General features: G+C 31.9%; 5 protein-coding genes across 8 annotated transcripts; 3 read left to right on the top strand and 2 right to left on the bottom strand.

Moving 5' to 3' along the window:
* The first annotated feature begins 2772 nt into the window (after positions 1 to 2772).
* Positions 2773 to 4350, top strand: LOC108453187 (probable aquaporin PIP2-2). The gene is made up of 4 exons (XM_017751144.2): positions 2773 to 3235; positions 3312 to 3607; positions 3726 to 3866; positions 3971 to 4350. The coding sequence occupies exons 1-4, from the start codon at positions 2917 to 2919 to the stop codon at positions 4082 to 4084; spliced, it is 870 nt and encodes a 289-aa protein (XP_017606633.1). The 5' UTR covers positions 2773 to 2916; the 3' UTR covers positions 4085 to 4350.
* A 3988-nt stretch (positions 4351 to 8338) lies between these two features.
* Positions 8339 to 8966, top strand: LOC108452205 (uncharacterized). The gene has a single exon (XM_017749972.2). It carries the CDS (start codon positions 8383 to 8385, stop codon positions 8794 to 8796), a length of 414 nt encoding a protein of 137 aa, XP_017605461.1. The 5' UTR covers positions 8339 to 8382; the 3' UTR covers positions 8797 to 8966.
* Positions 8967 to 9815: 849 nt separating this feature from the next.
* Positions 9816 to 11858, bottom strand: LOC108451955 (uncharacterized). The gene is made up of 3 exons (XM_017749673.2): positions 11749 to 11858; positions 11537 to 11656; positions 9816 to 10135 (listed from the first exon to the last, which is right to left on the bottom strand). Exons 1-3 carry the CDS (start codon positions 11767 to 11769, stop codon positions 10019 to 10021), a joined length of 258 nt encoding a protein of 85 aa, XP_017605162.1. The 5' UTR covers positions 11770 to 11858; the 3' UTR covers positions 9816 to 10018.
* Positions 11859 to 13621: 1763 nt separating this feature from the next.
* Positions 13622 to 17981, top strand: LOC108453799 (probable serine/threonine-protein kinase PBL28). 4 transcript variants are annotated; one of them, XM_017752104.2, is made up of 10 exons: positions 13622 to 14086; positions 15105 to 15168; positions 15324 to 15459; positions 15740 to 16080; positions 16202 to 16440; positions 16693 to 16819; positions 16909 to 16980; positions 17118 to 17295; positions 17399 to 17531; positions 17609 to 17981. In XM_017752104.2, the coding sequence occupies exons 1-10, from the start codon at positions 14084 to 14086 to the stop codon at positions 17849 to 17851; spliced, it is 1536 nt and encodes a 511-aa protein (XP_017607593.1). In that variant the 5' UTR covers positions 13622 to 14083; the 3' UTR covers positions 17852 to 17981. The 4 variants fall into 4 exon arrangements, with proteins under 4 accessions (XP_017607593.1, XP_017607595.1, XP_017607592.1 ...); XM_017752106.2 differs by lacking the exon at positions 13622 to 14086 and having other exon boundaries at positions 14662 to 15168; positions 17399 to 17527; positions 17609 to 17928; XM_017752103.2 differs by lacking the exon at positions 13622 to 14086 and having other exon boundaries at positions 14692 to 15168.
* Positions 17982 to 18072: 91 nt separating this feature from the next.
* Positions 18073 to 20191, bottom strand: LOC108453800 (signal peptidase complex subunit 3B-like). The gene is made up of 7 exons (XM_017752108.2): positions 20062 to 20191; positions 19347 to 19526; positions 19166 to 19213; positions 19015 to 19077; positions 18712 to 18765; positions 18522 to 18608; positions 18073 to 18400 (listed from the first exon to the last, which is right to left on the bottom strand). Exons 2-7 carry the CDS (start codon positions 19470 to 19472, stop codon positions 18275 to 18277), a joined length of 504 nt encoding a protein of 167 aa, XP_017607597.1. The 5' UTR covers positions 19473 to 19526; positions 20062 to 20191; the 3' UTR covers positions 18073 to 18274.
* Positions 20192 to 26629: the final 6438 nt, after the last annotated feature.

The raw sequence follows: 26629 nt of genomic DNA, 5'->3' as shown, positions 1-26629 counted from the left end.
CTTTAGCTAGCTAGCTCCCCTCTTTCCCAGTTGATGCCATTGGTAGAAGAGAAAAAAGAGAATCTTGAATTTCAGTATTCCAGTTCCGTGTAGTTGTTTTGAAAATTTTGATTGATCAAGGATGGCTAGAGAGCAGAGTTGCATGATGGAGCCTTGGATTGAGGCTCCCCCTCCATCCCTCATCGATTTCCCGTTGAGGCCTTCCAATACCCCGAAATTAGAAACAATAAGGGAAGAGCAAGCAGAGGAAGAATACGAGGATGATGAGGATGAAGATGATGAATCAATGAAGAGTAATTAGCATTTTTGGTTATGGCTAGGTTGGAGTTGGCGTCCTGGTTCTGGAAATGGAGCTTATAAGAGACGTAAAATCAAGCACTCAAATGTTGATTATCATGTATTATAGTATATTCATCGTAGTATATGTAACAAATTCCTATTTGTATCATATATAAAAATTAATTAATCATTTTTAATATTTATGTAGAATGACCAAAGTTGATTGGTAATTGGTTTAAACCCATACAAGTTAGTTGTAGATCAGTATTTTTAAACTGAGGTTATGACATGTAGATGTGCATGTTATTTATAAATAAATCATGAGACACGGATCTTATTTAAATAATCGGAATTATATTTTATTTTTTAAAGTTAACGGTATTTAAATATCCAATTCAAATGTTTAAGAAAAAAAATTGTCTAAATAAGTCATTTTCTCAAGTTTAATATGAATTTGCAACCGAACAAGTTTACAAGTAATTAATCTTCTGGAACCGAACTTAACGCTCTTACGAGCGAACTTTAGGCATTTGAACATAAAGTTTAGAGCCCATGTACTATCATGCTCGGGTTGAAGTTGAGGCTAATCGAAATGTGATACTACGTTTAATGGCCTCTATTTTCAGCTGGTAGTACTGCTGTGTAGTTGATGACCTTTTAATGGATTGATTGTAATGATCGTTTACCTTTAAAAACAATTATGAAAGGGTTAGCTGGCAGGGTTTTAAAAAGAAGAAAGAAAAAAAAAAACGGCACCGTCCATCCGTCCCTACGGGTCACTGTTTATTAACCTTCAATAGAAGAGAGAGACTTGAAATGTTGACACGTGGTATCTTTCTAGCCACAATCCAAATTTTAGAAAGCAACCTCAAAGATTAAGCCACGAGAAAAACCAAAGCAACGGGAAAAATAAGTAGCTGAGAAGTGATAAGTTATTATTAAATTTTTTTAGAAAGGGAATAATTGAGTTATAATTATAAAATATGGTAGATGATGAAATTATGAGGTTAACGTTTGAGAAAATGCAAATTGGCATGCCTTGGTCGGTCCATTATTTATACATTAATATTAATTATGTCAGCACTTTATAAAAAATACAAATAATATATTGTAATTTGAAAGATTCATTTGTCTTGTTAAATGATTTGTAAAATTTATAGAAACATTTTGGCATTTAGTAATTTTATTATCAACAGAAATTGCTTATCTTGTACTGTTAAATGACCCTTTTGATGATCTTTTAATCAATCTAATTGAAAATATCCAACTTCTATATTTCATTATAGTTTTCATTATAATTATAGAATCCTTGTTTCAAATTTTAAAATAAATATTCATGTCTAATTAATTATATTTTATCAAATAAAAATAATATTGATAAATAAAATAAAAGTAATAAAATTTAGATAAGATGTTATTTCCATAAAATATATATTAATAATATTTTTATCTACTTAAAACATGAGATGTAGAAAGATGAATTTAGACACTTTTTGTATGTATTTGCATGTATCCTTCCACACATTCCACCTTCGATTCTTCCCGTTTCTTCATGATCATTCTTTTAAAATTTTTATTAATAAACATGAATATATTGGAATATATTAATTTAAATATTATTTTATTTTTATAAGGTAAAAATTACATATAAAAATTAAATCATTTTATTCATAACATCTAAATATGATCATGTATTTTACTATAACCGTCACATAAGTAGGACTGTTATAAAGAATTAAAACTCATGATTGTTAGTAAAAAATATTAATAAAGTTAATATCCATATTTTATATTTTTAATTAAAGTTGAAAGAAAAATACTTCGTGATTCATTAAGCAGTCAAGAGAACCAGCAAATTGATCATTGCAAGATGAAAACAAAACAAAAGGAAAATAAAAAATAATAATTAAGACATGCAATATTCCTTTATCGAGCTGGGCATAAAATTTTATATGGTTATGGTTTATGACCACGGCACATTGATCCTCATGATTGAAGGAAAACCAGAAATAACATCCAAACCCACCATTTATTTAGCAATATTTAATTGGCTTTTAGGTATGTCCAGACCACAAGTTTATCTGGCAAAGCCGTCACCACCTCACCATTACGATATCAGTTTTGCTAAATTAATATATATTTCTCAATTAATAATTATACTGCTACTATTTTCTCTTCTCAGGATAACATAAGATAATGGTTTTTTAAATATTGAATTAAGTCTCTTAGCAAAATGTTTTATGAATGTTGGCATTTATTTCATAAGAGATTTTAACTTCATGATACATGTTTTATGTAAGATATAATAATAAAAAAATTAAATACTGGAAAAATATGTGTCTGTATTTGGAACATGTGGCATAGTAGCAGCAGTGGCGAAATATCGAGAAATTGCGGTTGTATTGGTGGGTCCATGCAAACGAAGAAACTCGAAATCAAAGGTGAATTGGACGGCGAAAATTAAATGTTATAATAATGTGATTAACTTAATCAAGCCCTTCAATCATTATGATCATTCCCTCACTCTCTTTCTCCCTTATAAACCCTTCTTCTGCCCCTCGGCTTTCTTCATCCACAGCTTAATCACAAACCCAAATCTCCAATTCTGTTTCATTTTTCAGCAAAGCTAGAAAGACAATGACTAAGGATATTGAGACTGCAGAGCAACGTGGAGGGGAGTTCTCGGCCAAGGACTACCATGATCCACCACCTGCTCCATTGATTGATGCTGAAGAGTTAACCAAATGGTCGTTTTACAGGGCAGTGATTGCCGAGTTCATTGCTACACTTCTCTTCCTGTATGTCACTGTGTTGACCGTGATTGGTTACAAGGTCCAAACCGACCCTGCTAAGAACACTGTTGACCCCGATTGCGGTGGCGTTGGTATTCTTGGTATTGCTTGGGCTTTCGGTGGCATGATCTTTATTCTTGTTTACTGCACCGCTGGTATCTCTGGTGAGTTCGTCTTCTTCTTCTTTTTTTCTCAGTAACCAAACAAAAAAGTACGGAATCTAAACCATGACACATGCAGGAGGGCATATCAACCCGGCTGTGACATTCGGTTTGTTTGTGGGACGCAAGGTGTCACTCATCCGAGCCCTGATGTACATGGTGGCTCAGTGCTTGGGTGCCATATGTGGGTGTGGATTGGTCAAGGCTTTCCAGAAGACCTACTACAACAACTACGGGGGTGGTGCGAACGAGCTCCAACCAGGGTTCAACAAAGGCACTGGACTGGGTGCTGAGATCATTGGTACCTTTGTTCTTGTCTACACTGTCTTCGCCGCCACTGATCCTAAGAGGAATGCAAGAGATTCCCATGTTCCTGTATGTGTCTATTTATATCTATATCTATATATTATTACTATTACTTTTTCAAGATTTCTTATGTTCAAACAAATGAGTGATGGGATTTTGCTAATTTGCATTAAAAAAATTTTGAAAGGTGTTGGCACCACTCCCCATTGGATTCGCTGTGTTCATGGTTCACCTTGCTACAATTCCAGTCACTGGCACTGGTATCAACCCTGCTAGGAGTTTTGGAGCTGCTGTCATTTACAACAAAGAGAAGGCCTGGGATGACCAAGTAAATAATAATTTCTCCATCCTATATAAATATACAATTTTCCATTTGATGTTATAAATTGTTGCTCACAATGTATATATATTTCATGTGGTGTTGTTATACAGTGGATCTTCTGGGTCGGACCCTTCATTGGAGCTGCCGCAGCTGCATTCTACCACCAATACATCCTCAGAGCCGCAGCCATCAAGGCTCTTGGATCTTTCAGGAGCAATGCTTAAGTCCAGCTTTCATTTTCTTACGAACTTCAACCGAAAAAGAAATGGAGAACCTTGAGTTCAGTGTGGACCATTGAAATGTAAATAAATATTTATGAACAAGGGTGTCTTATTTTCTTGCTTTCAATGTATTTTATTTCGTGTTTGTCATCTTTGTTCATCCTTATCCTCTCTTCTTTTTTCCTTTTTTTTTTTCCGGTGGTGCTTTTCATGTTAATTTTTTAATGCATAATTCTACAAGTAAAATATATTGTTTGTTTTAGTGTCAACCACTATTTTGTCCTCTTGTCATCAATCCATTGTATTGACTTGCAAATCAAGCTAATCAAGTGCTTCAAACTAAAATCACTAAATCATATCCCTAAACTTTATTATTATCACTTCAAGTAAAATGTCATGTAACAGAAAAAAAGAAAGATCAGTTGATTTGAGAGCCTTCTAGTTTATTACACCACTTGGAACAATTATTCTGAATAAACCCTTTAACTACCATATATAAGAAGTTTTTGTATGCACCACCATTAATAAATTTATTAACCACATTTAAAATTTTTAATTTCATGAGTTAAATTTTTTTTTTTAAATTCGTTATAATATTAAAAAGAAGCTCAATAATCATTATAGGGATAATAAACTTTTAAAAAACATAAACAGTGACTAGCCTTGTCCTCTTCTCTACAATAGATGCATCCTCTTCCTACTTTGGTAGTTAGGTTAACATTTATCCATGGCCATACTTTTAAATGACTAAAAAATGGGTTTGGTATAAGCATTCTTATCCTCAAAATTTTAAATTATTTACACATTGAGTACTCATCAAAGAGCTCAAATAGTAACATTTTGCCCCCAAAAGAATTAATTAGCTCATTAGATAATGATGTCACATAAGAGATTAGATGAGTTAGGAATTTAATTAGCTCATTAGATAATGATGTCACAAAAGAGATTAGATGAGTTAGGAATTTGTGGCGGTGAGAGATTGAAATTATTTATGTATTAAAGTATTACATAAGAAATGAACAAAAGTGAAATGTGTTAGGTTCATTAGGTGGGTTTATTCTTTATTTATTTCTTCTTTTTTTAAATAAAACAAATTTGATGTTTGTCATCCTCCACCTATAAGAGTATTATACTTAATTAGTGAATTAATTAAGCTTAACTAGTGCTTATTTTGTGGTCCTTTGAACATTTTCTAAGGCAAAGTAAGTAGCATAATTTTGGTGGTCCAAACTTTTTGTTAGAGAGTGTTGTACTTTAGTTCTGGACTAAGTAGTAAACTTTTTTATTTAATATTTTAGAGGACTACCTTTATTAATTACCACATTAAGATAACGAAAAGTAAATTGAAATATCACTCTACTTAAGTTTATAGTGACAAACTATTTAACCAATTATCTCTTATCTTACTATAAAGACTTGACATGTGACATATAGAGATCGAAGCTAAAAGTATAAAGCAAAGTTGGAATTAAGTCTCTCTCTGCCCTCCCACACTCATCTTTACATTTTACTTTTTCAGTCTCATCTTAATTTTTTCTGCCCATAGTTTTTCCATTTTGAATTAAACGAGGTGAACTGCACAACTTCACTAACTTCTCCGTCTTATCCGATTAATTCTTCAAAAAAAAAAAAAACTTTTAATTAGATTATAATTTAATTAGCTCAAAGCATAATTAACTTTACATTGATTATTGTCTCTTCCAGAGCATTCTACACTAATAAAAGGTCCCCACCGAAACCTTAAACTTAATCAACAAACGCTATTTTTGTCTTATTAAACTTTTTCCCTATTTTTATCATAATTTAATTATTTAAATATCACGTCAAGAAATGTCTGGATTATGCTTAGAAATTAATTCTCTTTCTATTTCAACATTTACATTAAAATTGTTTATAAATTGAATCCGATTAAACCGTAAGATTTTAACTTAAATTCACGAGTCAAATTAAGTTTAAAATCAAGTGATAAAATTTGAAAATATTTAATTATATTTATTTTGATAACAAATTAAATTATGTCTATTCATTAATTACTAAATTCACGTATCAAATTAAAAATTAATTATATATAAATTAATCATCCCTCTCTAGCTTTTTTCTGAAACATCTTCCCTTTTTAGTTTTACACACAAATACAATTAAGAAAATTTACAACTTACAGTATTACGATTTGTGTAATAAAAGGAAAAGGTTGATGAAGGATAATCAACATGATGTTTTTATTCGCCTATTTCAGTTCCCGGTTTCAATTCAGTATCAAATAATTAAAGATTTTAGAAGTATTATTTATACAGTATTAAGTTTCGATTCACATAAAATTAAACTTTTGAATTTTACAAAATTCAAATAATGTAAGAGTTTCTATTATTTTATAATATTTGATCCAACAAGCTTTTAAAATACATGTTTTTTTGTGTTAAAATTAATTTTAATATATTTTAAAAGACGATTTAAAATTTTAAATAATTCTATCTTAAACCCAAAACACACTATACCAAACACAATTATTATTTTTGAATAATTTTATTATAGGTTTTGATAATATTTGTTGTTTTTGACATAATATTTAAAACTAATCATAGTCCCTCATTAACTCATAAGAGGATAATATACTTCAGGGTACTCAAACCATATCCTTCTACATTAACAATAATATTTATATTAATCGAATTAAAACTCAATCGATTTTAACCTGAAAGAAATATCATTAATTTTGGATTTAGGTGGGAAAAGAATAAGTGAAAATATTAAAGCCACCTGGCGTGTTCGGGTAAAAAAAATAAAGTGAGATTAAAAAAAAAATACAACAGCATTTTGTTAGATACTTAACGATTAAATAAATAAACAATTTTTATAACATTAGAGATAAAATAAAAAAGTTTTAGAGTTTAATATAGGGCTGTAATTTACCCATAACTATAAATATATTTACATGGGCCTCCACAGATAGAAGGGCTTTTGCTTATTAGGCTTTATGATCCATTTGCAGAGGGAAATCTTAAATACATGTGAGTAAATCATGTGAGTAGAGTAGAAGAGAGGTGCATTGCTCCCTAAAACCCCACTCATTCCAAAACAAGAATCTTGTGGAAATGTTGGAGGGGACCACTGCAAATGAAAACACAAGTATATAAGAGATATAAATAAAGCATCAAAACTCGCATGATTTAAAATATTACTATGTACAGGGAAGTTAAGACCGCATTGGATTTAGTTTTAAAAACAATTTCTCAAAATGTATTATACAAATTATTACTATATCTAAATTTTACATTTATGACATATATATATATATATATATATATTTAAATAAGGCATGCTTATCCCCTCTTGCAATAATGGTGAAGGCTGGTGACACAGGCAAGCCACTATAATTACATACAAAAAAAATATATATATATATATATATATATGTGTGTGTGTTTTTTAGGCCCTTTGCTAATCGTTCAAGCTACGCAAATCCCATGCTTCCCTTTACTTTTTCTTTCATGTATGATAAGAATATCATCAGAACATTGCTGCAGAGCCAGTTTGTGTGTTTTTTTTTTCTTATTAAATATGATTTAATAATTTCATGTAAACGTTGAGATAAGCCTATGATTTTTTCCTCATTTGAAATGCACGTGGGTGCATAATGGATTATGTAATTAAGTTATTATAATGGCTTTTGTTCTCAATTTTTACTCTAAAAGAAGTGTTTGAGAAGGCAGCCTTAAAGGTAGAAACTTGGCTTTGGGAGCAAGTATATGGAAAGACAAGCACAATAGTAAGTCAACGAAGGTTAAGACATTGAAAGAGGCAAAGGAACCCAAAATTTATTTCGGTTAATTTATTCAATACGTTCAAGCCGAGCTTAAGTGTTTATAATTTCATCTTTTATCTTGACTTTTTTTGGTACCAAAAGGGGACAAAAAAGGGATTATGTAATAGTTGTACAAACTTTTTTCATTAGCTGTGTGTGTGTGGTACGAAAATAAGATAAAATTTGGACACAAAGGATTGATCTCTACTCGGACTATAACAATGACTCCATGAGGGCACACTTCCTTACGGGGAAAACATGAAGAAAAAGCTGAAGATGAAAAAAATAGTATTAACTTAAAAAAGTCTTTTTTTTTCCTTTTTCTTTTTCTTTTTTTTTTATGAATGGCATGCACCTTTTGAACCATCATTTATATTACCAAATATTAAATGTCAAGCAACACCACCACCACCAACCACTTTAAAAGGCCTTATATAAGCCATTGTAAAGGGACACAAAGTTTGAACTCAATCAAAATACCACCAAAAGAGTGAAAAAGATGAGTCCATTACTTTCTTTCTTGCTTCACGTATCTTGTCTAGCTCTTTTGAGTATTGTTAATGGTGAAGGAAGAGCTCCCCACGGCATTGCTTACGAGAATCCCGTGGCCTTCTCGCCCTCGGCCTATGAATTCTTCCATCCCAAAGCCCAAGGGCCAGACACCAAACACCCTTGTGCAGCTTCCAGTTGCTCCCCATTGCCTATTGCAGCTCAAATGGACGATGGTACTACAGCACTTGAAAGCAAGGTATCAACACAAAAAGAATCCGGGCATCAACTTGGAGCCGGTGGAATCTTAGGCCTTGTTTTCGGTTTGGCATTTGCGGTGCTTTTGGCAATGGGTGTTTATTACGTGCTAAACATTCGTCGTGCCAATGCTAATAAAGCAAATTACGTTCAATCCAATGCTTAAATCGTGTTATCTTTGATATTCTCCGGTGTATAATATAGGTTTAAGGCTAGAGCAGTTCAGAATTAGGACTTTCTTCTCTATGTTTTTAATCATCTTGTTTTGCTCTTTTCTTTGGTGTTTAGTGTTATCTTATTCTGTGATTCAATTTGTTTCATAATTGCATGATAGAATTCCGGTGTGTTGGATTTTGTCATCATTCAAGGCAATGGAAGCACGTAAAAAAAATGTAGCTCCTAAAAATCAAGAAAGATAATTCAGATTATGCCCTTAATCATTAACAAAAGGAGGTAAAAAGATGAGACATGTTACTATTTCATACTTCAAAAGTGCTTCTATAAGAGTTGATTATTCATGTGATAAAACTATTCCATTACCCAGTAATAGTTTATGCCAAGTGCCAACCACTTTACATTCTTTTTGAGCGTTAGTGTCAACATTTTTAATATTCGGATCTTATGAACTGGTCAACTAAACCATAATGCGGTTGGGGGCGTATTTAGATGTTTGATACCAACAAAACCAATAGCGAACGGATTTGTCATTTTGGGACGAGTAGATAGATCAATTTTAAAGAAAACGATGAGTTTGAGGTCCTAGCAGAGTGGAACCATGTAGAATCAGAAACATGTAGTTAAGAGAGGGGAAATGGAAGAATCTAGCTGTTTAAATTCTAAGCAAAATTAAAAATAGTATTACTCAACAAGTTAATTAAGATTCATATCTCAAACAGCACGAAAACGAATACAAAATTCATTCCTTTTTATCTCCTATTTTGAGGATTTAGCAATCTCATACTAACCGGTAGGTCCTGACCAGTATAATCTGTGCCGATAACTCTGATTTAAAGCCCTAAATCTTCTTTCTCAAATTCAAGTTTCCATAATCCTAAGGGAAAAAGCTAATTACCAAGGAGAATAAAGTCTTTTCCAAAGGCAACATTCATGATTCAATGCTGGTTAGATTGAAACAATCCACTTCTCAGCCATTCAAGTCTCAAGGAAGAAGGGAAAGAAATGAAATTATATCAAAGAATATTTTAAATGCCATATATCATGAAAGTGGAATTTACCATTATTTTATGTTATGTAATACAACATAGCATAGCCCCAGGATGCATTCCTCCTATTTAAGTTCAAAAGATTTAGAGAGATACAGCTGACCAGAAGCTAATGCATGCAATGATAGGCACATCAATAGTTGACTTTAAAATTACTCCAAATTTCTACCATCGACGTGAACTAATGGACTCAATTATTGGCACAAATATCTGGTCCACAGCTTTGTTCCATAGAAGTGCAAACTCTGAGCGAGATTTCTTCCCAAATATTGGCTCTTTTATCTGGAAGAAATATAAAGTAAAACTATGAGAATTTATTACCAAGTAATGCAAATGATGGAACAGAGTTTTACTTGTAAAAGCCAAATCTGCTTGTATAGCAATTTTTAGATAATAATAGGTTCATCTTTCCAGTGAGGTTAACTGTTTCTTTGCTATTACCTATAATTCGACTTCAGATATACTGCAAAACCACATGGATAAGTCTCAAATCTATAAGAAGTTAACATGGACTTAAACATAAGGTTCTATACTTTCTTCATTAGAGGTAACATAAATTATCTACAAGATAGAACCCTGAAGAAACTTGTTGTTCGTAAGGTGACAATATTGCTCAAAATATTCGATTGTCCTGCGGTCATTAAAGAGGTGTAAAAATAATCTACTTTAAAACTGCGGAAGCAATCAAAATATCTCAGGCAATTACATTCTCCTTATTATTAAATGATTATCTAGAGTGTTAATAATGTCCTAGATGAGATTACTCTGGTTTCAGTTCTAAAGATACAGCTCTGAAACTAGAACTGTCAATAAATTATATACAAACAGTTTAAATTTGCTCATTTCTTATGCAAAGCTAGGGAGTCAAATCACCAAGTTCAATCATTAATTTTTAAAACATTGACAGATACAAAGAGTTAGACTTTGAACTTCAAATGTTAAAGACTGTGATAACAATCTCTCTACATCTAAGACTGCAGAAAATTTATACTGGAACACAAGATTTTCTCCGTATCAACTTCAATTCTTGGGAAGAACGATATAAAGGAAAAATCTAGAAGTTTATAAGAAATTCCCCAAAATGAAGGAGGAAGAAAAACATTTCACTTGTTCCTTCCAAGAATCAAATACAAAACTAAAATATAGAATTCTAATTACACATTTGATTTTTGCATTTACACTCCTTCCCAGAATCCAATTCACATGTTTTATCACTTCAACTAAAGCACAAGGATTTCTATATGCGCCAGCATTTACTATGACATAGTTACTTGTTATTAAAAACCATCAGCCAGACGAAACCAGAGCAAGCATTAACAATGACTTGCACAATTATTTTTATATAAAGAGGTTATAATAAAATATATACCAATGGCCTTATCCCTTGTAATTTCAATGGTTATAAATTCCTCAGAAGTCCAAATATTCTTCAAATACAAAGCATTTTTCCTTTCATCAGAATCAGAACAAAATAGAAATAATGACATAACAACGAAATCAAAGAAATTTCCTTTCCTTAAAAACTAAATTATGAAAAGAAGCTTAAGACTTGAGTGTCCCCCCCCCCCCCCAATTCCACCCAGTAATTATAAGAACTTCAATCTGCTACTTTTTCAAGGGTTTCAGATAAGCAAATATAAAAGAAAATTTAACGCAGGAAGGAAAAAAAAAAAAAAAGAGGACCTGAGATTGGGAAGCGAGTTGAGATTGATGATCTGAAATCGATTCATAGATACGTTTCCGTTGCTCAAAGACTACGATCCCTGTCAAAGCGGTTCCAAGTGCAGCACCAAGCAGACGCTCCTGCATTTTCATCAAATACCACAAATTTTAAAAAAAATAAAAATAAGAATTAGGAACAGAAAAGACAATTTTCAGTTTCTTGGATTGGGAACCTGAGCGAGAACGCTGATCATTTATGAGAAATTTGGCGTCATAGGAAATTTTCGTTTATTTCATAATCAACTTGAGAAAATTAAATTTTGGGTTTTCTTTTTGGATGTCCAAAACCATGAAATGCTAAAGCCCAAATTTTGAAACGGACTGAGGTCCATTGAGAATTCATTATATTTTGAAGAATAATTAATTAAGGTAATCTTCCATAGCCCATAGACACCTATATTTACCTCAACTCTTAATTATCCATTCAAGCATAAAATAACATGGCAACACTTAACTATTATTCTTATTTTTTTATTGCATTCATTCATTTATATTTTTTTTAAAGATTTGTTATGTAAAAATATTAACAACACTAACAATCAAGCATGAAATGCTTGAAAGAACAGATTAAGTAGTCAAGTTTGTCCCAAAAACCTATTCATTAACCAATAAAGCAAATTAATGCTAAATAGTGGTTTAACCGGTTGGGTAGACTTATCTATGGATCGAGTTAGAAAACTCGTCTGAAAAGTGTGAGGATTTGGACAAACATATAAACTTGAAAATAGATTTGGACAAAAAATAAGTCTTGTCTTCTAAACAGTCGGGCCTCAAATAAGTTTTTTAGCCCAGCCTGATTTGAATTTCAAAAAAAAAAAATGTTGCTGTTTTTTTTTACTTTTTTTCATTATTTTACTATTATTTCGTTATTATATTATTAATATTTTGTTGCTATTGTTTGGATATTGTATAAATCTTAATGTTATTTAAATATATTTTTAATTTTTTCATTTGTTAGTAAACATTTATTTTAATATTGTCGTTTATGTAATTTATTATATTTTTAGATTTATTTTATATAAAAAATATAAAAATTTAATATAGATAAATCGGTCGGACTTAAATAAAATTATAGACCCATTTCTTAATCTGTGTTGGATCCAAATATAGAAAACGAATATAATTTTTTTTATTTGACCTATGAATAATTCTAGTCCTGCAGTATAAATAACCATACAGGTGCCACTCTTTCATCTCAACTATTTGTTTTATTTATGATTTAAACCATCCGTTTATGTAGCACAAATGTTGAGACTCAAATTAGTCTCGAAGATTCTAAAATATATAAATAAAATTAATATTCAATGATATTTAGGGTTAATAAAAATAACTTTAATTGGACTTTTAATTCTTACCTATATTTTAATATAAAAGTTAGTGATAAATTAATTTATTTGTTAATATTTAGTTACTTTCATGATTTATTTTAAGAAAGAAAAAGAAAATTTTCAAGCTTATTTTAAAAGATCTTAACTTTTATCAAAAATTTTTACTTTTTTTTAATTTTCGAATTTGAATTTATATTAATTATTTTTATTTTATGTTTAACTAATGTTTTTTATTAATAACATAAAATTTTTAATCCAGTAATAAAAATATTTTATTATATAACATAAAAACTTGAATTCAATATCTAACAATTCCAACCTTATCTCAAATTATCAATATATATTTGGTCGAGCAAAAGAATAGCATCCAGCCGGGTCCCTCCTCGCCTGAATGCCAACGTATTGATGGCTGATGGATGATGTCCATATTTGGAAGTAGAAAAAGGAGTTGTCTTATTGGAGCTTATATGAGAAATGGACCCCATAAAAGAAAAAGAAATATAATGGCAAGGAAGGTGTGCTTGCATTGCATGTGAGCGGCTGTCAGCGCCCCCATCACAGTTTCTCTCATGTGATCGTCTGTCCCAGCTGCTATATCTGCAATGCAAAAAAAAAAAATGGTCCCTCTCCCATTGCCTGCTCATTATACCCATATGTCCCTAAACCCTTCCTGATTAAGACTTATCATTAAAACCCTGTAGAGGACAAAAAAATTAGTTTTCCCATTTCCTTATGTAACTGTACATATTTCCTATGTTTTAAAATCCCCTTGTCTGAACTCTGAAATCCTTACTCTGCTCATCCTTTCAAGTGTCGAAAAAAAAAAAAAAGAGAGTGAAATTGCAGATTACAAAAGAGATTAACTTGAAGTGAAACCTTATGGGTTGTTAGTTGTAATTGTAATGTAACCGTTGATCCTTTTATGAGTAGACCAACCGTTGTTTTGCCTCAAAGGAACATAGGGTCCTACTTAGGAAGATTTTGCGTGAGAGAATTAATTATGTAGTCTACTCCCGTCCTTTGCTGTTTATTGGAAGAACCCTTCCATTCTTCAATGCCTAGTTGCATACCTACAAAAGAAGGCCTCTGGGAACTGTAAAAAGTTCAAAAAAACAAAAAGCATCCTTTTTTTGGGTTCTTGACTTGATAAACTCTCTCTTCAGGGCATGGACCAGCTTTAATGGTATGTATTCTTTTATTGTTTTTTGTTTCTGGTATTTCTGGGTACTTCGTGTTATTGGTATAGATTATAGGGATTCTGTTAATGGCGACTTCACCTTGCGACATTTCCCTGGAAAACAGCTTCAGGAGACACAATGTTATGTCACTGTAATTCATCACTGTTAATGGCTTTTTCGTTTCTTTAACCGCATAATGTTGAGAATCATATGTGTAACTTTTTGTCTTTAGCCAAATGCTATGGTTTTCTTCAGCTAAAACACATAAATTCTTTGAAGATCAGTAATTCAGTATATATGGTTTTAACAATGTCCTTATGTATTATATCTGTGGATGGTCTGGCAAGCATTTTTTCTTGGCTGACAATTGACCACTTTATTAGAATCTCTGAGGGAATCTTTTAGGCTTTTTCGCATGCCAAATGAAGATTTACAGACATGATAATTGTTGGCTAGCAACTTAATGAAAAGAAAGAACCAGAGATAATTGTATCTGTCCACTTCCATAAAGACAACCTTTGTAACTGTTCTTTTTTACTAAGCTTAGCTGGAATTTTCAGTAAAGAGAAGCATTACTGTTCAATTCAGTGAGATAATTATTTTTGCAATTCTTTCACTTTTTTCGTTCAATGATGCAAATTTCTCGGATGAGTATGGTTTTCTAGTACTCATCCAGCTCATTGTATACCAAGTTTGAATAACCAGAAAGTAACATAGAAATCTGTGCTTGTCACCATGCAGCTAGGTTCTTTTTATTTACTCTTGCTTCAGCTCTCTCTCCCTTTCCAGCTAGCCTGTTCATATTCATGTGAATGGCCTTCATCTATTTGGTTACTATTGATGTAGTTTTTTTTTTTACCTCTTTCTTTCTACAAATTTGTGATAAGAAAAGGTCATTTTCTGAAGGTTGTGATTGTAATTCCATAACCATAACTGATAAGACTTTGATCTTATTTAGAGTGCCCAGAAAATGTTTAGTCAGTGGAGTAAGGGTTATTGACAATGCTTTTGTTCTGGTGGCAGCGGCTGCCACTGCTTTTGCTGATTCAACTGTTCCAACCCAACTGTTTATGTCACAAGCTCTTCAGTAAGTTAAAATTTGTCCCTTACAAGCTATTCATTTGCTGCAATGGTCTCCTTATCCAATGATTAACGCAGTTATATATAACCCCTTGATTTGTTCCTCTCTTGATTTTAAGACCAACTGAGATTTGTCCGCACTTCATTGTTTGTTTATTGCAGCTGAAGCTTTACTTATTTGCAAGAACACAGTCTGCACTCCTCAACAAACCAACAGTAGATTTGGGAAGTTCCCCTGCTTGAGGCAATGGGCATATGTCAATTGTTATCGACCAGAAGATGCAGATGTTGTTTCCTTGTAAGGTCCCTTTTTAAACATAAAGTTTTTCTCACTCTGATGATTTTTTTGATATCAGAATATATCAGAATAGTTAGAATACAGCACCTTAACGCGGCAGTGCATTCATACCATGTATTGTGCAAATCTAACACAAGTAATGTAAACGACAAGAACCAACCAGCCTGTATATGATCATTGAATTAGGCTCCAGATACTTTCATGTCAGCATGCATATAACTTAACTGTTGATTCAACCATAATATTTGTAATAATATCCTGGAAGCCTATTATTACACAGGATTCCTGGAATCTCTCGGATATCTCTTCCAAGTAGATTAACCCAATTGTTGTCTTTTGCTCCGAAGTTCATCCCCTCCTACTCTCAAGAGAAGCCCTTTAAATCAAGACATGGAAGGGTAGCGGCAGCTTCTGTTGATGGGGAAAATGGTGTTCCAACACTCACGCCTTTGCAAACAGCTGATAAGAAACCGAGAAAACAGACATTTGCTGCCATAATTGGCTGTATTAGTGCGGCTCTTCTTGTCTCGATCATTTTGGTGCTTGTGTATATCTGCTTGATGCGCGTTAAGAGATTCATGAGGAGAACATCCCGGACTGAAACTTCCATGCCATCTACTGGTAAGCCAGTCTTCTTGACGAGACTGCACATGCATATTTCTTAACATTGCAACAGAAAAAGAAATTTTCTATATCTTCCGTGACAAATTTACAATGATTTCATCTCTCTGTGTCTGAGCAGTTGAATTGGAAAGAGCTAACACATCCCATTATGCTGCTGGTGCACCGTCTCCTATCTATGTACAAAATCTAAAGCAAATAACAATGTCAGAGCTGGAACATGCTACACACAACTTCAGTCAAAGTAATGTCATTGGTGAGGGCCGATTCGGTTTAGTCCATAAAGGACTACTTCAAGATGGAACTCTTGTGGCAATCAAAAGATACTTGAACACCCAGGTTCATTTTTTCCTTCATGAGGTAAAACACCTATTCCGTACTGATGCAGGAGAGCAGTTAAAGATGTTTGGTTTCAAGCTTTGTTTTTCAGTTTATTTGAATCTGTGTCTGCATTACAGTGACCTGAAATCCAAGAGAGAAAATGGTAGCATTTTCAACAACTTAGAACCCAAGAAACATTGAATAAAACTGTAGAAGTGACATTTCTCAGCATCTAAGAAACTGGATTTGTGGCAGGGTAATCATGATTATGTTTGTCTGGATTCAATGCAGATAAAGCAAATAGCTCAAGTTAGACACAGGAATCTAGTCAAGCTTGTTGGTTACTGTGAAGATAACCACCAGCAGTTTCTTGTATATGATTATATACCTAATGGAAATGTTGGAAATCACCTTTATGGTAATAATTTGTTTTATATATATATACAAATTACCTGTGTCCATTGCAAATTTATCAAGGTTTTGATTCCCTGATCCTTTTTTTACCAGATTACGAAGGTTCACCGACTGGTAAACTAAACATGCGGCAAAGGTTGTTGATTGCACTAGGGGCAGCCAAAGGTACATTCACCATTCTATATATATGTAATTCCAGATAGTAAGTTCAACTATTACAGGACGATGCATAAAGAATCAAAACCCCAAAATAATGATCGTAATATTAGCTTCCTCAACCGTACTTTTTAATTTTGGATCAGGACTTGAACATCTTCACAGCATGGCTCCTCCTCTGCTGCACATGCATTTCAGAAGCAGCAATGTTCTTCTCGATGAAAACTTTACGGCCAAGGTTTCTGATTATGGATTATCCAAATTGTTGTCTGAAGATCAGTTTTACGCGTCATCTTCAGCCATTGATTGTTTTCTTGACCCAGAGTATGCAAATCAATCCTTGTTTGAAACCCATTGCATAATTGATCTGATAGTGTTAATACTTCATTTTCTGTAGCTGATTCATCCTCTTTTCTTTTTCCTGAAGATTGTATTCATCGAAGAGATTTTCAGTGCAAAGCGATATATATAGCTATGGAGTCTTCCTCCTGGAGTTGATTAGCGGACGTGAAGCAATTTGTAGAGATCCATCAAACTTGGAAACAACATTAATAATGCAGGTTCTCTGATACAGTTGTCCTAATTACTTGTTGTATACGTAATTCCCATTCTTACAAAAACCTCATTTTCTTTGAAGGCCAAGGATTCGAAAGATATCAGCAGTTTTGTCGATAAAACCTTGGGAGGTAAATCAATGCGTGGGGCAAAACAAGTAGTAGATTTGGCATTGCAGTGTGTGAACATAAGACCAAGAAGACCATTGATGAGAAGCATCGTTGAAGAGCTTGAACGAATCCAAGAGACAGAGATTGGTGGTTTGCCGTTTGAAGCAGGCGAGGAGATTGGAGATGTAACATTGGGGAGCGAGCTCTTTAGGTGACCTCTGCTCGCCCGGGTATAATAATCATTCTTTTATTAAATTTATTGACAGTAATTACCAATCTCATTACAAGCAAATTGATTTTGTAAAAGAATTGTTGGAAAGAAATTAAGCAAATCAAATTGGTATACATTTGATTTTTATCTTATTTGCTGTTTGAAACCTTCCTTCTTAAAGATTAAATTGGTTCGGGGCTTTGACAAAAGAAAAGCATAAAGGTGTTTTAAAAAGGTTAAGAATACCCCATTTCCTCATTTTATCAAACATGAAGTACTCAAATGTCAATGTTTCCAAGTTCAACTGAGGTTTAATGTATCAATTTGGAGGAGGCTTTCAAGTTCTACGATTCAGTTGAGCTATAATATCCCCACATACTGAGAAAGGTTAAGTTACAGCAACCTCAAAACATACACCAAGAAAACCTCATCTATATTCCTCTGGAAAACTATAGCCAGCCATGACAATTTTGTCAGCAAACATCTTTCCGGTCTTAGGCATGACATGCCAATGCAATGTCAAGTTGAATTTTTTGCCACGGAGATTGTTTCCCTGGATAAGGGAAGATGACGATTTAAGAAAAGAGAATAATTTCTCAATTGCAGGAAAGCCCTAAATTACTTTTCTAAATCTATACCAACAATGGTGAGATACTTTGTCATTATGCACATACCTGGTCAACAAAACGATACTTGTTTGAGGTATGGATCCAAAACTTCGCATGCTCTTTGGCAGGTATTATAGCATCCCAAAGTGAAACCTACAAAATACCATATTAAAAACATTCCAAGGATCTTAAGATCTTTCCGGCTCAGCCTCAAAAAGGAAGAGGCAATTAGGCAACGAGCTGTATTTAACCTCACCTGATTCAAAGAATTCTTTGGGGTTTCGTACTCAGCTGCTACAAATATGAAAAGCTGTGGATCAACAAGGAGATGGTATTTAAAATCAGCTTCACGATGATGAATGATTGCAAAAAACAGCGGACAGAAAAAGGGAGGCCTATGAATATCACCACTAAAGCATTCAAAAATATCAGAATGAAATTCTTTTCAAAGTCAATTATGAAAAAGATTATCTCATCTACTGATAATACATACAACCAAAAAGGCAAATGAGATGAAGTTCTAAAAATGTAAACCACGAAGATCTCTGAAGAAGCAGACCTGTTTTGTGTTCCATGTGAACAATGACTGCAAATCAGCCGATATATTCATCGTCAGGCTGACCTATGTAAGTCAAAAGCATTTACTTAGAACTATGGCTGAAAAATAAGAGAAATTAACCCAGTGAACACATACATATAAACAATACTACCTCGTCATTACCCTGCGGCTGCTTCTGGAACCAGTTTATGTTCATAATCTACAGTCACACCCAGCAAAATGAAAATGAGAGATTAAAACACAATACAATCAGAAAGGGCTGATGAAAAAGAGAACAAATCATTGATCTAAACACCTATCCCAGATATGAGCATATGTGAGTAAAAATGGACCTTGATATCTGCCGTGGGAGAAGGAGTATTAAGGTTGTCCGAGAGAGACGCGATAGCACACATTATTGCCAGTATCGTCACGGAAAAGGTTAAGAGACCATTTAATCTGTGCCCGAAAGAGTGCATGTTTTCTATTCCTTTGTTCAATCCTACTGCTTCTTGACTTTTGGTTCAGTTCCTCTGTTTAATAAAATTTAAGTATAATGAACCGAAAAAGAGACATAAATCTACCAAAGTTTTCCCCAACACTACTAAGACATGATAATAATTATTCCAAATTAATCCTTCTTAAATCTACTTTTGGAAAAAAATCAACAACACTAATCACCAAAACAAAAAACAAAACATTAAGATCAAATCAGACTAGGGTTTCAAATTGTGAAAGGTACACAAAGAGCAACATATAGAACGTAAGAGAACAAAATCACCAATAGTCAAGATCAAGGGAAGCGCCCAAGATATAAACAAAATTAAGAAATGTATAAAAAATTAATTCAAAACATCAAAAAGAAAGAGAAAATGGATTCAGAACAACAACTACACCCAGATATATTTAAATATATATCAGCATTCAATGAAAATTAAAAAGATATTTTGCAGTCAAAGGAAAACTGAAATTAAATTACAGCATGGAATTAGAAATCTGAAATCCAAATAAAAAAAAATCAGTCGAAACAGAAAGAAAATCAAATAACAAGAGGTGAGCAAATTTTACCCAATGTGAAGGGAGAGAAGAGGGAAAATGCAGAGAAGTCGGGAAGAAAATTCAGTGAAACTGACACAGAGGGTTTGGCAACAAGTTTTATATTGTTTTTTTTCCATTTAATAAGTAAATAAAGTGGGTCAAAATTGTGAACAACGAGAGGACGGGCTGAAACTGGTATGATCTTTGGGCCGTGGATCAACAGAACCCGAATTTCAAGATAGATATTTTACTATTTATTTATTTATTTTATTCTTTTTACCTAATGTTAGAGGCTGACTTGGGTTTGGATTCAAAATTTTCAATTTCAGCACAGATTAGTTTGTTTTAATATTTATTTTATTTTTATTTTAATATATAAAAGATATGTGGAATGGAATGTTGAAAAGAGAATATAAATGAAGTATGATGAATGTGTGATGAAATTTCTAAGTTTGGTTGAATTTATGATAATGGGATTGAATTGTAAAAAGTGTAAAAATTTGTGATTTAAATAAAGTATGAGGGTAAAAGGTTAAAACGTAGTGTTAAGTGTTAGTGAATTGATGTTGAGATAAAATTATAGTAAATACTGAATTTTCATAATATTAAAGACTAAATTGTAAACTCGTGAAAAATTATAAATGAAAAATGCTTAAAGTATTGCAAAAGTAAAATTGTGAAAAAATATGAATTTTTTATGATGACAAGGACTAAATTATTAAACTTGAAAAAATGTAGTGGATGAAATAATAAAAGTGAAATATAGAAAATTTTACGTGTGAAACAAGATATGTTCTAGTGAATTATTTGATAGCAGCTAAAAAATTGCTGGAAAAGTTACCTACAAAGATAATACAATCCATTTTAAGTTCGAGTTATCTATGAGGTGCTTTGAACTATATGAAAAAATTACAAAAAGGTTTGAAATTCAAACCAGGTCATTCCAACTTAGACGACGAAAAGGAATGGGTAATATTGATTAGTGACTCGGAGTTACAGGAGTGTCTGGAAGTTATGGAGTATGTCGGGACACATAGCGTGAAGTTTCAAGTTCGTGATGTGCCTTGTGCTATTGGCAGTTCCGGTGGCAGCAATTGTTTTTTGTGGGGAGCTAATAGCCGATATGCCGATGCTGAGAATACAATCACCGGCCTTCATAATGGTTCCTTGAACTCTCTCCAGCTTCTAGTTCTTACGAGGGAAAATGTAATTATCTGAAAGAAGCTTTTTTTCACATTGATGTGTTACTCCATTTGGTTTCTATGGTGTTCCAAAATAAATGTCTTCTCAACTCAAGGATGCTGTACTTGGATTTCAAGAAATGGAAAAAAAAAAGAAGGCTTAGAAGATGTGAGCATGGATTGTAATTAATAAAATTAAAAAATATTTCTTTATATAGGTTTGTAAATGTTAAGGGGGAGCAATAGAAATTCTTAAGAGGTGTAGCAAAGAGCATTTGTCCTATCCAAATTTAATCTAATTGATTTATGTAATAATTTTTAAAGGTGTGGTTTAACATATACTTGTTGAAATTCAAGTATACATATATTAAACATATAGTATGGAATACTACAAAATGGAAGCAGTTGATTAACTGGTTTTCTGTTTCTCTAGCAAAGTTTACTTCCATTGTCACATTATTATTAAAGAGCTACTTTCATTTCACAATTAATGATTGTGTTTTCCTTCTATGCAGTTTATTCAATTTTTTTTGTCTCATATTATAATATCTCATTTTATTACTATTATTATTTTTACATTAATCACAAATAAATACATCATCTATTCAAAGGGTCTAAAACTATATATAAATTAATTAAGTTAAAAGAAAGCTATTGCCATTGGCTTGGCAATGACATATTCCAACCCACGACAATGAGGGTCTATTTTCCTACTAGTGTCACGGACTTAAGATTCTTGCCTCACAATCCGTGCGGCCTTAGGCAATTTCTTACTCTAAAAACGCCTAAGTCAGCCTAACTTCCACAAAAGAAGGATTCAATAGAATTCTTCCCAAAACACAACTCAAGCGAAAGCAACTCAAAGCCAAACAAGATGAAAAAAGAATGAGACAAGAACAAGTCAAGGAAAATAAGAACACAAGAGAGAGAGAACTTTGAGTGAATGCTCTCAAGAATTCTTATTGCTCAAAACTCAAGTGCCTTGCAATGAGGGAAGAGGCCTCTATTTATAGTCGAGCCTCTCCAAATCCAACAGTGCAAAATCAACTACATCAACGGCTATGATTAAAAGGTATCTACAATCAAATCTCTAAGAATATAAAATTATATCTTCTAAGATTACATATCTTATCTAAAATATGCAATCTTATAAAATAATATCTTATAAGATTACATATCATATCTAAGATCTCTAAGATTATAAAATCATATCTTTTAAGATCATGTTTCCATATTTGTCTAACTTGTAGATGAGCTTTCAATCTCTTCAAGCAACGGGCCAGTCCGATTGGGCCAAATGACCTCCTTCCTTCTTGATGGATCGCACAGATGTATCATGGTTGCGGGCTCCCATGCGCAACCCATGACACTAGAGGTTTCATATATATATATATATATATATATATATATATAGTTAAAGGTTAATATTTATTTGCCCAAATAAAAGTTTCCTTCCTTGTGGAGATTTGAACCAAGTGATGGTTCTATAGGTTATTGGTTAATAGTGATTGGTCTAACTTGATACAAAATGTAGTGAAATTCCATAGTATACCGTAATGGTATATGGGTTTGAAAATTTTACAATACAACATATGGTTTATATAGACTACAACAGTATAAATTATTGAGTTCTAGTAGATGTTGAAGGTAAAAAGGCATAATTAAAATTTATATAGGCACCAATAAGTCACTAAGCTAAAGTGACAGTGACTTACAAAATAGAAGGAGCGTTATAAAGCGATAACCGATAAAAGTTAAAAGTAAAAGCACTTAAGCCTACACACTTCATCTTATGTTTGGTAACACCACCAAAGAGAAGAAAAGTTAAGGAAAATAAAAAATAAATTGATACTCTCTTTTCTGATCAAAAAAAAAAAAATTCTAATTAAAAGTTCTTTCAAATACCTTTTTATCCTTGTATAATTGTATTATTACACCCGATAAATTTATTCCTAAAATTAATAAATTATCCTTTGAGTTTTCTTTAACCATATTCAAATTTTTGTCCATTTGTACTTATTAATTTGTAACTACTCTATAATTATCTAGACATATATTTAAAATTCAAATATATTTATGATTGTGCTGTGTTTGTAATTCTAGACACCAAATTCTTTCAAATAAATTTATTAAAAGAAAAGAAGACTTGTAAAATAATTTTAAATATGTCTTTTATATAAAATAAACTTTCATTAATTAATTACACTACAATAAAGCAAAGGAGGAAAAAAACAATAATATTCACAACTTTGCTTGGGTTAATATTCCTTTCAAACCAATTAACAATGGTTAGAGAAGAAATACAATTTCACAAATAACCACTACATTGAAAGTGTTGTAATTGATCAACCACTAATAATATATCATAGTTAGGTTTCTTCAAAACACACTGACAATTTAACTCAATTTATTGAAATCAAGTAGGGTTAATATGGAACTTAACCTTTTTGTAAATATTTTCTTTCTTTTCATTTCTTTAGTGTCTAAAGAAACTTTTAAGAATTTTTGATGAAAATGTGAGTTTTTAACTTTTCATGGCAAAAGACTAAATTATAAAAAAATAAAATAAAATTCTCTTCTTTAGCTATCTCTCACATTGGAATGTGAAAAGATGATGAATTCTCTTCATTTTGCCTTTCTTTTATACCACCATTTATAATTAAAAAATTAATAAAATATTATTTAACAAATTGACATGACATTATACATATGATAATATGTTTGCCTCGTCAAACTTTGAAAGTAGAAAAACTTAACTAAATAAATTTAACAATTATTGTCTGGTGAGAACTGAAAATTTAAATTATGAAAAGTATAAAGATTAAAAATGATCAAATTATAGGGACTGCATCTAGAGGTGTTCATGGGCCGGGCCGACTTCGGGCCGAGCTCAACTAAAAAATCATGTCTATTTATTGGGCCTGAGCCAGGCCGAGCCCAAAAAATGGACCTAAAATTTTACCTAAGCCCAACCCGGATAAAAATACTAAAACCCAAGCCCGGCCCGACCTACCAGTATTAATTTTTATATTATTTTTAAATATATATAATACATCAAAATACTAAAACATCAAAATAAATATTTTCCAATAAATTGAAAATAAATTTTAAAAATATGTAAACTTAAATAACACTAAGATAGATACAACTTAACAAGTAAATGCCTCTAAAATAATAAAAAATTAACAAATGCCTTTAAATAAATAAAAAATTAACAAGAAAATAAATTTTATACAATATTCAAACAATAACAACAAAATAGTAGCAACATAATAGTAAAATAGTAGCAAAATATGGAGAAAACAACATGAAAATAACATTCAAAAATAAAAAAAAATGTAAATTTTTTTATCATTTAGTAAATTCGGGCCAGGCCAGTCCCAGTCTAAAAATATCTTACTCAAGACCCAGCCCATTTTTTAAACAGGCCTTATTTTTTTGTCCAAGCTCATTTTTCGGGCCTATATTTTTACTCAAATCCTCCCACATTCTGAAACGGTCTTCCCGGCCCAGCCTATGAACACCTCTAACTGCATCCACCACTTTTACAAAGTACAAGAACTAATGACAGAATTTAACTTATAAAAAACACTAACAACGTGAGAGATAGCTAGAGAAGAGGAAGTTCTATTTTTCTTACAATTTAATCCTTAGCCATGAAAACTCGTCTTTTCACAAAAAATTCTTGAAAACTTTTTTAGACATCAAACAGAAAAAATGTAGAGATTCTAGACAATATTTTTATCAGTTTAGATGCAAGAAAGTAGTAGATGAAAGTGAAAAAATTGAGAAGAACAAGGAAGGTAGGGAAATGAAGAAAAAAGAAAGTTCTTAACAAAAGAGGCAAGTTCCATACTAACCCTACTTGTATTTCAATAGATCGAGTTAAATGTGTAGTGAATGAGATGTATGAAACAAGTAAATCTAAATATTGTCATAGTTTGCACATTTGAAATAACTTGCATTGCAATTTAATAAAGGATTACTCTCTAGGCAAAACCATATAGACGTAGGATAGTTTTTTGAACCATGTAACAAACTTATATTTCCATTTATACTTTTACAGTTCCAATTGTTTCTACAAATTACAACTGGTAGGTAAATTCAGTGCACTTTTGACTAACTAAGTGAAGTGGCTATTGTTGAATTGCATTAGAGATGGAAGGAATAGACCCCAATTATATGGCTCTAACTACGCCTACTTTAAGGCAATGATAATGGTGTTTATCAAGTGTGTGGATGAGAGAGCTTGGCGGTTTATATTAACTAGTTGGGAACCCTTTACAATTGATAAGTCATCTTTCTTTTCAATACCCATCTATTATTTATTTATTCAAACCAGGATCGTCTTATAGTGCGATAACAGTTTTCACTTCATGCACAAGTAACACAAGAAGAATGTAAAGCATATAGAAGTAGATAATGCAACTAATAAAGCACTTATAATGTAATACCCCATACCCGTACTTGAGACCGGGATAGGATACGAGGTATTACCGAAATTTTCAGAATAATTTCAATTAATTTATATTATTTAGTATTCATTTTCATGTTTCATGTAACATTCTTTTCATATATTCAATTCAAAATATCATATAAAATACGATACAATACTTAAATTTTCATATTTACATGCTCATGCAGGATATACGAACCTACCTAACTAAATTGCAGAAATACCAAGATTTAGGGGCATATTGGTATTTTACCATATTCCCAAATTTCACCCAATCTTAAATTGATAATTTCATTTAATTTATTAATTTATATAATAAAACAATTCATTCCCTTCAATTTAGTCATTTTTGACATTTTTACAAAATTACCCATAAAATTTTACTTTTATTCAATTTAGTCCTTGAGCCTAAAACATACAAATTAGCCATGCTAGCTGAATATTCATACATATTTTTCCTCCTCCTCCTCTCCATTCCACATCCTTAATGTAGATAACACACTTGTAAGCAACATTATCCATAATTTTTATTATTTACTTTTATGAATATTCAACCTGTCTATCTGCATCATAGTCACTAAATTATTTATATCTGGATCTATAGCACTCCAAATTAATATCCGATAATTTTCCCTGAATCTAGACTCATATATATTCTTACCATAAAAATTTCAAAATTTTTGGTTTAGCCAATAAGTACAGTTTATTCTTTAAAGTTACCCCTGTTTTGCTGTCTGACAGTTCTGACCCTTCTTCACTAAAAATTAATTATCTTCTTGTACAGGATTCGAATGATGTCCTCGTTTATTTCTATTGAAAATAGACTCATTCAGGATTCTAAACATATAAATTTAAGCCCATAATTATTTTTATCCAATTTTTTATGATTTTCCAAAGTCAGAACAGGGGAACTCAAAATCATTCTGACCTTGTCTCACAAAAGTTATTGTATCTCATGATT

Source organism: Gossypium arboreum, chromosome 5 (genome assembly GCF_025698485.1).
Source record: "Gossypium arboreum isolate Shixiya-1 chromosome 5, ASM2569848v2, whole genome shotgun sequence".
In the NCBI taxonomy this organism is placed as follows: Eukaryota; Viridiplantae; Streptophyta; class Magnoliopsida; order Malvales; family Malvaceae; genus Gossypium; species Gossypium arboreum.
Note: the sequence above shows the minus strand (reverse complement) of the source record. Positions and strands in the feature narration are given on the sequence as shown.

Coding starts and splice junctions, on each gene's coding strand:
- LOC108452205 (XM_017749972.2), top strand. CDS start 8,383: ATGAGTCCATTACTTTCTTTCTTGCTTCACGTATCTTGTCTAGCTCTT.
- LOC108453799 (XM_017752103.2), top strand. CDS start 15,084: ATGCTTTTGTTCTGGTGGCAGCGGCTGCCACTGCTTTTGCTGATTCAA. Junction 16,820..16,908: donor TGTTGGAAATCACCTTTATG/GTAATAATTTGT, acceptor TTTTTTTACCAG/ATTACGAAGGTTCACCGACT. Junction 16,981..17,117: donor TGCACTAGGGGCAGCCAAAG/GTACATTCACCA, acceptor ATTTTGGATCAG/GACTTGAACATCTTCACAGC.
- LOC108453187 (XM_017751144.2), top strand. CDS start 2,917: ATGACTAAGGATATTGAGACTGCAGAGCAACGTGGAGGGGAGTTCTCG. Junction 3,236..3,311: donor CTGCACCGCTGGTATCTCTG/GTGAGTTCGTCT, acceptor TGACACATGCAG/GAGGGCATATCAACCCGGCT. Junction 3,867..3,970: donor AGAAGGCCTGGGATGACCAA/GTAAATAATAAT, acceptor GTTGTTATACAG/TGGATCTTCTGGGTCGGACC.
- LOC108451955 (XM_017749673.2), bottom strand. CDS start 11,769: ATGATCAGCGTTCTCGCTCAG. Junction 11,657..11,748: donor TGATCAGCGTTCTCGCTCAG/GTTCCCAATCCA, acceptor ATGAAAATGCAG/GAGCGTCTGCTTGGTGCTGC. Junction 10,136..11,536: donor AACTCGCTTCCCAATCTCAG/GTCCTCTTTTTT, acceptor TATTTCTTCCAG/ATAAAAGAGCCAATATTTGG.
- LOC108453800 (XM_017752108.2), bottom strand. CDS start 19,472: ATGCACTCTTTCGGGCACAGATTAAATGGTCTCTTAACCTTTTCCGTG. Junction 19,214..19,346: donor CTCCCACGGCAGATATCAAG/GTCCATTTTTAC, acceptor GTGTGACTGTAG/ATTATGAACATAAACTGGTT. Junction 18,609..18,711: donor CAAAGAATTCTTTGAATCAG/GTGAGGTTAAAT, acceptor GGTATTTTGTAG/GTTTCACTTTGGGATGCTAT.